Genomic DNA, 11957 nt, shown 5'->3' with positions numbered 1-11957 from the left:
CACATTGCAATCAGCCTCATTTAAGACTTATATTAAACATAAAATAATATCATATAAGTTTTTGAAATTATATACTACTGAGGACCAGCCTTATTCATTAAAGTTATAGTTACCTTAGACCAATGTGGTGACATCTGGTGTCTATTTCACTGTTAAAATCACCATGCATACCATATATTAAAATACAATAAAAAAACACCAGTCTTGAAATTATAATAAATATTTTAATTGTTTTTTGAAATGAAGTAAGTGTAAAGTCTTCTCACAGATTACATCAGTGTCAGATGAAGCATACATAAATACGAGTTCACAGGGAGGGAGTAAATTGACTCCCTAACCTAATGAAAAATGTTTACTGCTACAAAAAAATTGATGTTTTTTTTCTCACAAAACTGGCAACCGGTATAGTTGTACATGGTCTAAATGGATCTACAATGAAAAACTGAGCAAACATGAATCAGTATTCAGTTTAGGGTTACATTGTTTTAACAAACTGACGAATCATGTGATGAATAAACTCAAATATTCAAATTAGGCATTCAGAATTTGACCAATCATATTTGTTCTCTTAATAATCCAATGAAACAGATCCTAACAGATTAATAAAGTTAATTTATTAATTAACATTAACTGTTCTTGTTTTTTAATATCTGCAGTAACCAAACATTTGTACTTATTTTCAAATAAAGTGATACAGTTAATGCTAATTAATAAATGATGAGAAAAAGCATTATTGAAAGAGTAGTTTTGGATTTCCCAAAAACTGAAATGCAAGACTCTTGGTAGGAATGCATAACATATGGCAATGAAAAAAATGAAAATGTTTCCTGTAACAAAACACATGTACACTAAGAAAATAAAGTGTGAGGAAGCCAGACTGGGCAGTGCCATTTCTATGGTTTAGTCTACTTGTGGTATTTTTAAATGCAGTAACTTGTACTCAATTGACATCAATTTTAAAACATTGTTGTCATGGTAAATATCATCAGAAAAACACCTAAATTATTTACATTTAAGACAAAATATTTTGTTGTTCGTAACGTTAGCATTGCTGTGATCCTTTAACCACCTTCCACCCCTAGCTCAGTTAATGGATTAATCCACAGCCACCCAGAGTCATTGGCAGACTCCAACAGTACAGTGATGAGGGGCGGGTGCAATGCTGCAGTTCATCAAGAATCACAAAGCAATATATCTTTATATTGTTCATCACGATGGTAGGGAAGCAACATTAGCTAAGTTCACATATATGGGTATTAACTTAGTGATGTCGTCTCTCTGTATTCTGTGTAGTGATGTCACTAAGAGTCCCAGACACGCATTGTCTCTTTTACTCCACTGACAAAGTAATTTGCGGACTGGACTGTGCTTGCCAACACTATTTGAGAATTCCATGATTGAGTTATCTGAGAAGTCAAGTTCCCTGGCGAGAGCTCTCCAATCTCTTCCATCTCGCCGTGTTGTACAGAGTAATAGTTCTATCTGTCTTTTCTTATCCTCTGCAATGTCTCTAAATAACGTAGTACTGGGCACTGTGAGGTTAATAAATAACAAAATCAAAAGATAAACAAACCACTGCAATAAATGATCAAGTAGTAATATTATAAATTTACTGTATTAACCTAATTACATTAACATAACAATGGTATGTATATACTGTAAAAAACATTGTTTTCGCTTGAAATTTAGGAATGTTTCAGTGAAAATAAAATACAGTGAATTTACATTTTTTCCTATATTTTACATTCAACTTGTCAACAATCAGTGAAAATAAATTCCATGCAAAATACCCAAAAAAGTTATTTCAGCAAAATTTAATTCCAGCTGGAATAAAGTATTTTACAGTAGATGATTGTAGTTGCATTCTAACTATGCAAATTTAAACACATCTTTTCCAGAAAAAACTAAAAACATAAAATGGGATGAAATGATGCTGCTTTAGCTAAAAAAAATGATATATTAAAGATTTAATGGCGTTACTGTGGAAACCGATTTCAATGAATGATGTGACTCTGTTTTCACAAATTCACCGACTCGCATGAGTTTTTGAAATGGTGTCTTTCATAAATTCATTTAGTTTGCAGTATTGTAAATACGAGGGCACTATACTTACATGACATCAGAGGCATTCTGGCGCAACCATTGACAGCGCTAACATTATCAGTGTTCGTAAACACGCCGCTGTCACTACCATGGCCTTTACCCATCTCCACATCACGTAATGGAGGACCCTTCACTGGACTCGTTCGACTGAAAAAAATCAATTAATATTCAATTACTTAATTACCTTCAGCCTACTGTAAAATACTTTATTTTCAAATGGAATTTATTTTCGCTGTAAAAAAGAATTTGTGGCAATTTAAAACTAGTGAAAATGCCTTTTTTTCTCTATATTTTACATCCAAACTCAACAAAAATCAGTGAAAATAAACTTCATACAAAATGACATTTCAGCATAAATTAATTCCAGTTAAAAAAAAGTATTTCACAGTATGCATCTATACACCTCGTGTTGTATTGTTTTGTATTTTAAGTTATTGTTTGCATGTGTTTGTTTCAGATGATCATATTGAATAAATGAAACTAAACCTAAACACCTCAGGCAAAAAAAAAAGGTTTTCCTTCTCATCCTGACATGCACGATGACAAAATGCGAAACATGTTTTTTGCTTTATAGTATATCTATTCGATTGTAATTGGCATAGTATTAAATGTTCTTAAAATATGAATAATAAGGCACTTTTTTTGTTTTCTCTTCTATAAGATTTGTCATATAAAGCGCCCTCTAGGTTAATGAATATTTAGCCAAATATTTACCTTGTCAAACAAAATTAGTCGTACCATAGAAGTAATAGAGAGAAACATTTAGACAAAATGTATTCTGTTCAGCTATTCTTTAATATATTTTGAATAGTTAGCTGGAACTCTGATGTAACTGAGTAAAGCAAACCACACTATTGAGTTCAGAAAGTACTCCAACCAATAAGTACAATAGCGCCCTCAACTTACCTTGCTTTGTAATGCTTTTGTTTATTTTTCCATATTTTATATCTTTTGCAAGCAACATATACAAGCAATCCCACGATTACTGCACCCAGCACAGAGCAATATATCGGTACCACGTTACTACTGGAATCATCAACAATGTAGTTTACTGAATCCTCTCCTCCAGTGGTTAGAGTCAATGACACTGATGAGGTCACTGAGTCGATTGAATAAACGCTTTCATCTGCAAAGAATAATGGATCAATGTATATAAGCGTTTTAAAAGTCACACAATACTATATTTCAAGATAATAAATAAATAGCAATCCCACTGAGTAGGGAATGTGAAAGTCGTAACTTCTTTTATTAAAGTTTTTTATGTGAATGTTGAATATTTACTGTTTAACATTAAACAATGTAAATGCCTATTCTGATTAATTATCGAAAAAAAAAATTATCATGGTGTCAATTTCAATGGATAATGTACTCGACACAAACAATGGAGATACTATATGCTCATGGGTGCCTTTCAAAGTTCATTTGAAGAGATAAGGTGAAAAATCAAATACTGCCCTCTATAGAGAATAGTTAACAATTATATATTTTCATTATTTTTGAGCAACCTGGCAATTCCATGACAACGTAATTACAATACTATTATTTGATTTGCATGTTTGTAATTAGATATCGATTGCCACTTTATTACAATATCAAGCAGTGGTGCCAGATTTATTGGTTTCCATGGCGTACAATTAGGACTAATCAGGAATTCAAAAACAAGCATGGATGCAGAGTACTGGAGATGCTACCAACGCTAACAATGTAAATTACAACACAATGCTGAGAATTATGGGGAGTGTACACTAAATAAAAGACAAAAGTTTGAGAAAAGTAACAAAAACGTTCAGGATATCAGATAATATATTGAACACTATTTTGGTAATGAGTCTTTACTATGGCAACCGTTTGTTTGTAATGAATGTATTTTGTACTAGTTTTGTCCTCCATGTGATATATACAATTAAAGTTAGTAACAGAAACTAGATTTATTTCACGTATTTCCGTTTCATTACCAGACCACAAAAGATCAATTACTCTCTAAACAAAATAATTTTGTTGAGTGTCTGTGAACCCAGCAATATTATTATACATATATCAATAAAATGATTTTAAATGAATGAACACTTGAAACAACAAATTTATTACACAGAATTACTATATTACGTTTAGTTAAAATTATTGTATTTACTGTAATATATTTTAACTCATAATATTACCATATTTATTGTAAAATATTTGCACTTTTTTTTCTTCTATATATTTGCACTTAATATTACCAAATTTACTTACATATTGCCAATTACTCATTGTTGAATTTATTGCATACTTCACGTCATTGCAATATGTCTTATTTTGATAGATATACAAACCTCAGTTGCCTACATCAAGCATTACTAATAACATAAATATAGTATTAGTAATACCCAGTACATATGCTTATTAGAACAACAGATCATGCTCAAAAAATCACATTCTTTAGTTTTTGGGCACTTTTATTAGAAATATGCTTCTAATAGTGCAAATATTGTTTTTTTATTTAATAAATTTCAACTTTTAACATACTGTAAAATACTTTATTTTAGCTGGATTTAATTTTCGCTGAATAGACTTTTTTGGTCTTTTGTATGAAATTTATTTTCACTGATTTTTGACAAGTTTAATGTAAAATATACGAAAAAAAGTAAATTCGCTGGATTTTATTTTCACTGAATCATTCCTTCAGCGAAAATAGTGAAAATGAATTCCAAGCGAAAATAAAGCATTCCACAGTACATGCATACATCCCTATAAAGTAGATTCATGGAAAGGTATGTGTAGTTCAAGTTCAAATAGACATCAGCCTTAAAATCATAAATTATGACAAATAAACAGGACAGCGGCAGCAATGCTGATGTAGTGATAATAAATAAAATATATGTCCAAATAGGGTTATAATATCTTCTCATAAATATGTGAACTAATTGATATTCCAAGGTTGAGTTGTTTTTATGGGCAAGTTCAATGTTTTATTATCTGTACACTGTAACACTATCATTCATCTTAACTTGTGCTGAAAAGTTGAGTGCATGATTTTCACTTCATTACATTGCAGTCAGTATTTGAATTTCAATACAAAATTAACGTGGTATCATGTGATATCATGCAATCTTGAATTCAACTTGACCATGACAGTGTCATTATCAGCATGGTATTTTTAGAAACTAATTTGTAAATTTACAGAAATTGGATTAGCAGAAATTCATTTTTAAAATGTTGGTAGAGTGCAATCCTCATACAATTACTTACAATCTGCAATCTGATTAAAATCTAGCGTACAGGCTTTATTTTATTTTATTTTATTCCAAATTTATTAAATTATTATTTATTTTGTTTGAATTTTTTCATCATTTTCATGCCCTACGTACATGTACATTTGTCTCAATGCCCATATAAATTTTGTTCAACAAGATTTCTATCCAGCGAATTTTGCTGACCAATCACAGAGCAGTTTACATGAGTTTTGTTTTACACTAAAATTATCAATCAAAATGGCTGCTGTTAGCGTTTGTACTAGGCATAGAATTATAGATTTGTATGAACCTTACGATTACGAAGTAAGTTTTCAGTTACCTTGATGTTGAAATAATAATCTTTATTGCTCTATGAATAAGTGCACAGTGGATTGAGCTAATCCCAGTACTGTGCAAGCAAAGTGGGTAAAGTCAATCCCAGCACTGTGCAGGCAAAGTGGGTAAAGTCAATCCCAGCACTGTGCAGGCAAAGTGGGTAAAGTCAATCCCAGCACTGTGCAGGCAAAGTGGGTAAAGTCAATCCCAGCACTGTGCAGGCAAAGTGGGTAAAGTCAATCCCAGCACTGTGCAGGCAAAGTGGGTAAAGTCAATCCCAGCACTGTGCAGGCAAAGTGGGTAAAGTCAATCCCAGCACTGTGCAGGCAAAGTGGGTAAAGTCAATCCCAGCACTGTGCAGGCAAAGTGGGTAAAGTCAATCCCAGCACTGTGCAGGCAAAGTGGGTAAAGTCAATCCCAGCACTGTGCAGGCAAAGTGGGTAAAGTCAATCCCAGCACTGTGCAGGCAAAGTGGGTAAAAGTCAATCCCAGCACTGTGCAGGCAAAGTGGGTAAAGTCAATCCCAGCACTGTGCAGGCAAAGTGGGTAAAAGTCAATCCCAGCACTGTGCAGGCAAAGTGGGTAAAGTCAATCCCAGCACTGTGCAGGCAAAGTGGGTAAAAGTCAATCCCAGCACTGTGCAGGCAAAGTGGGTAAAAGTCAATCCCAGCACTGTGCAGGCAAAGTGGGTAAAAGTCAATCCCAGCACTGTGCAGGCAAAGTGGGTAAAGTCAATCCCAGCACTGTGCAGGCAAAGTGGGTAAAGTCAATCCCAGCACTGTGCAGGCAAAGTGGGTAAAGTCAATCCCAGCACTGTGCAGGCAAAGTGGGTAAAGTCAATCCCAGCACTGTGCAGGCAAAGTGGGTAAAGTCAATCCCAGCACTGTGCAGGCAAAGTGGGTAAAGTCAATCCCAGCACTGTGCAGGCAAAGTGGGTAAAGTCAATCCCAGCACTGTGCAGGCAAACACATTGGATAAAGTCAATCCCAGCACTGTGCAGGCAAACACATTGGATAAAGTCAATCCCAGCATTGTGCAAGCAAACATCACTAGCTTTCTAATTCTGAAGCAGATTATTTTGAAAGCAGCTGGAATTGAAACTCTTTTTAAGAGATTTCATCAAACTTTTGATGGATACTAGCATTTTACTGTCCAACTCATAAAAATTAATGTATGTGGATGCAAGGTCAGAACTTATAGAATGAGCCAGTGGTGTGGAAAGGTCACAGTTGGAGTGCCATGCCATAAAAAACACATCAATATTGCAGTGGATGATGGGAAATATCAATATGCACTGCATGATGGGAAATAAATGAGACAGGAAACATAAACAGTCATTGTATATGCTTTGCATTTTGGGAAGTTTAACTTAATTATTATCATGTGGCCCATGCATAAATCTGGCAAGACAAACTGTTTTGTAATAAGATACAATTCTTCATGCAATTATGCTAATAAATCTATCAGTATACTTTACAGTGCAATGTTCCCCTATCGCATATACTCATAGTATACTCACATAATAATACTGTTTTTTTATCATGCCAAACAAAATTCTAATCAATTTGTTTGTAAAATTATTTTTATTCTAAAATTTTTGCCTTCATTATTATTTTTTATGAAAATTTATTTATCCTTTAATATAGTAAAGCCATACATGTATACGTTTTTGTTGTATCAACAATGATGTAAAATTGGGTAGCTACAGTTAACTTTTGAATTCGATGAGATTTTGTTTTCATTATAATTACATTGTTGTTCAGATTTTGATATTATGGAAAAACTCAGCTGTAGTTGAATCTCAACTCTTATGAGGCTAAGCTGAGCATTTTCAGCACCAGTTCCTTCTTTACATCACAAATTCTCATAATAGTCCTACTAATAGTCTGCAACTTCCTTCAGAAGATTGGGACAAAAATAGTCAAATTTTTTGAGTAAAAACTGAAAATTGACTCAAATTTTGTCAGTTAGCTTCAGAATTAGGGTTCATTTCCAGAAATATAGAAAAACACAAGAAAAATGTGCAGACAAATTTGGACAAGAGAGTCTGGTGTTTGTTTGTTGATAACCGATAGTTTGACTTGTGATAGATGAATTTTCAAATGGCACTCAGGTTCAAGTTTCGATAAATTTAGTGAGTTGGCAACACCTGAGGTAAGATAAAAAACCTTCACATTAAAATTTTAATAGCAATCCTCGGAATAAACCTGCATACCTATATAAAATGAACGCTATCAAACGCAATTTCTGCAAAAAGCAAAATGATTTTTGTGAACTTACCAAAACAGACAGTATTGGTCAATTCGTTACATGCTCGTAAAAACATGTCACACACGGCACATTGCTTGCATTCCGCCATTGTGCTGGTTTCGTCGGAATATGTTCCGTTACCACATGCTGCGCATACAGAATTCTGTAAAGGTCCACAAGCAACAAAAGCACCATACCCCGCTGGACACATATCACATTGACTGCAACTGAAGTCTTTGTCGTTCATATAATAATTAGTAGCACATTCGCATACAGTATCATGCGTTGCATTGCAAGGAATCTTCACCTGCATGTTGGTTGGACAACTGCTGCACTGTTGACATGGTGTAATATGACTCCAGTCTGATGAAAATGTTGTCTCTGTCTCACACTGCTCACAGACAGTATTGTTAGTTCCCGTACAAGATTGGACCACACCTGTTCCTGGTCCGCACTGCTCACAACATTCCCCTGTTATTGTAATACTTTCACTTGGACATCCCATACAATATAACATCCCCTAAAAATGAAGAATATAACAGAATTTTAAAAAATGATTAAAATAAATCAATCAGAATTAACAATAAATTAGCGGTCTTGAAAGTACAATGATATTTCAATCAGATTGTGTAGTTTTGATGGTCTGGCCTGTCAAAACTGTTTCCATAACAACAAGTGAATGAGTAAATTCAATAATACCATGGTGTTAAAACATCACACAAAGTATGTAGTATGTGACAAAATGCAGTGAAAAAACATTTTCTAGCTTCGATCCCGGCCTATTTGCATTCAATTACAAGACTATTTCTGCTGTATGCTATGTTTCTGCTGCATCCCACCCAAATAGAAAGAAACTGTTTAAAAGTGAAACCAATGATCTGGAACACAGTGAATGTTGCTGACTTTCTAACATGGGAACAAGTGGAAAAACTCACAAAATACATCTGTTATCGTCTGCAATTTCTTTCAGAAGATTGGGACAAAAATAGCCAATTTATTGTAGTACAAACCGAAAATTGACTCAAATTTTGTCTGTTGGCTCCATAATTAGGGTTCATTTTCAGAAACATTGAAAAAATTTAGAAAAAAGTAAGTGCAGACAAATTTGGGCAAGAAAATCTGGTGGTGAAAAGGTTAATGTAACAACTGTGAGCAACAAACATTTTTAAAGTCAATTATTCAGCAACAATAAATTTCAATTGACACTAAATGATTAAAAATATTTTTGTAAATTATTTTTTAATCATAATTTCTTCAAAATTACAATTATAGGACAATCCCTATGGCAACAGTTATCAATAAATATATGTTACATATATTTTTGGATGAATAAAAGAAAATTGAAAGCATCCATATTTATATTGCTCAGAATAAAAGCTACATTCAGCATGACATGGAATATAATCATAATATTTACAGATTTTAATTAATTAATGTGCTTTCTATTTTAATCACTATAATTATTGTAGTAAGGTGTATTCAATATTAAGTCGGTGACATCAAATGCTACATGTCCCATCAAATATAATGGAAATGTTGCACCAAGATAACATCTAAGAAAGACACAAAGGAGGCTTTTATGACTCTCCATGCTAGGGAGGAACCAATTATATTTGGGGGGGGCAGACAAAGAGAATAAGGATTTGTAATAAATCATAATAAAGGGGGTGGGTTACAAAGCTTAATCTTACAGCAGATTTACTGCTCAGATTATAATTACACAGATTGAAGAGTAAACAAAATAAACAAATCTGTCTTATGGTTCCTCCTGCAACTCTGGGTTGCACAGTGAGGTGTATATGGAAGTAAAGTCTTATAAGATTCAATTAAAATGGTAAACAAAATAGCCAGGGTCAGTACATATGATGTCCAAATAGTAGTCAGGGTTTCAGCTTTGTTGTCTGGCACTTATCAAGATCACTGTCCAGACAACTCAATTCCCAGAAGCCTCTTTGATCATAGGTACTCTTGCATAACTGGAGAAAAGAAAGGCCACACCCACAGACATGAGAAGAGTTAAGAAAACAAAAGAACTGTCACTGCCAAACTGTGAGTCATTAATCAAAGTAAACAAAGCATTAGTTGCTTAACAATAACCAACTATTTGCTTGCAGATCTGATATTGTCTAGGTCTGCATGGCATTGACTACCATCTGGCAGCAGAAGACGGAACATGGTTGATACAGTTTGTTAGAATCATATGAACCCCCAAAATTTGAAAATATTTAATTTTTTTTTTCTGGTTTATATTTTTTTTTTACATAGAAATGTTGGTTGGGAATATATAGAAACAAATCCATTTATTTTCACTGACATTTAATTTTACTATTTTGATATTTTGAGCTTTTTCACTGTGTTTTAATTTCACAAATTTATCAAAGAAATAAAGAGTTGTATTGTTATTTTACATGTTCACATAGATTTAATTTTGCAGGTTTCACTTATCAGCAAAAATAGCAAATTAAAAATTAGTGACTAATTAATGCATTTACAGTATGAAGAATACAAACTTAAGTGTGCCTCAAATGCAAATACACTTGTAATAAAACAAATACAAAACTAGTATTTATATTTGGAAACGAAACAGTGAATAGTTTCTGTTTCAAAGAGCAAGAAAACAAAATAAAGAAAAATTTAATAGCATTAATGAATACTTCCGCCATAATGTACTTGAGTTGTTGCTATGGTAGCAACTCAAGTATTTCCCATCCTTGGCCTGTTTTATACCATTATTTATATTAAATTAATAAAAAAAGATTATGCAATCCTTTTTTGAAGGTTGTACAAACAACTACACCATGTGCTAAGAGCCTGGTATTGCCAAAAAGCCAGCTGAACAGAGTAACTACCGGTAGTAATTTATGTATTAACACTAACCTAGCATGCAAGGTCCATTAGATAATTGTACCATATTTACTCTATTAGAAGCGCATATAAACCAAAAATTAAATTTATTGTATACTGAACCATTAAAATGTTACTTATTTTGACCGTAATACAACGTGGAATGCTTGAATTATTCACTAAGTTTCAATTATATTGACTGCAAAATTGTCTTTCTTAATTTAAATCAATGAAATACACACTGTATTATAAAATAAAACCAGTCAATATTTTCTTACATTTTACATTCAACTTGTCAAAAATCAGTGAAAATAAATTTGCTACAAAAATTTGTTCCAGCTAAAATTACAGTAGTCAAAATCTGTTCCAAATTAGGTATTTGTGAGCTTTGTAAGAAATTGACACCAATACAATGTATAATTTATTTTTAATATGCCGACTATTGAATATGCCCCCTTTTTTTAAGTGGTACATCCCTAATTTCAGAGGTTTGCAGATAATACACTAATATCAGATGCAAGACTCATAAGTTTTTACTAGAGATTGCTTTATCCTCTGCATACATGTATTATGTAACATCTCTTTTACTCTTTTAATAGTATGATATTTAAAAAGTTAGCTGAGAATAAAAAATGTTTTTTATTCATCACAGATTCATAGGGACTTTGTATTCACATTATGGCTGCCCAATAAAGTTTTTTTTATTTAGTTTCAATGTTCTGTTTTAACTACTTAAGTTGTACAGTTGGCAACATTTTGTTTGATGTCTTTAGCATGTGAAGTAATGTAACAGTTACGACATCCACAAGATATCTGCGCCAGAACTGTTTTGCTAAAAACCAGAAATTACTGAAAATAGATTTATTTGTTTTTAGCATCTTAGGGTGTCATCAGTCAAGTCACTATGAGTTTTCAGTATCTTAGGGTGTCATCAGTTAAGTCACTATTAGTTTTAAGCATCTTAGGGTGTCATCAGTCAAGTCACTATGAGTTTTAAGCATCTTAGGGTGTCATCAGTCAAGTCACTGAGTTTTAAGCATCTTAGGGTGTCATCAGCCAAGTAACTATGAGTTTTAAGCATTTTAGGGTGTCATCAGCCAAGTCACTACTAGTTTTAAGCATCTTAGGGTGTTATCAAGTCTCTGAGTTTTCAGCATCTTAGGGTATCATCAGTCAAGTCACTGTGAGTTTTCAGCATCTTAGGGTGTCATC

The 11957-nt window shown here is 33.0% G+C and overlaps 1 protein-coding gene across 1 annotated transcript in view; it reads right to left on the bottom strand.

Moving 5' to 3' along the window:
- Positions 1-207: 207 nt before the first annotated feature.
- LOC100313698 (p75 neurotrophin receptor-like protein) overlaps positions 208-11957 on the bottom strand; it is a 29056-nt gene continuing 17306 nt past the window's right edge. The window contains 4 exon segments of the mRNA NM_001168153.1: positions 208-1532; positions 2114-2250; positions 3010-3229; positions 7932-8421. Coding sequence (NP_001161625.1) covers positions 1210-1532; positions 2114-2250; positions 3010-3229; positions 7932-8421 — 1170 coding nt within the window. The 3' untranslated portion in view covers positions 208-1209.

The sequence above is a fragment of the Saccoglossus kowalevskii genome, chromosome 22, assembly GCF_978046115.1.
Source record: "Saccoglossus kowalevskii chromosome 22, keSacKowa6.1, whole genome shotgun sequence".
NCBI classification, from domain to species: domain Eukaryota; kingdom Metazoa; phylum Hemichordata; class Enteropneusta; family Harrimaniidae; genus Saccoglossus; species Saccoglossus kowalevskii.
The sequence above is the reverse complement of the archived record's forward strand: the minus strand, read 5'-3'. Positions and strand labels throughout refer to the sequence as shown.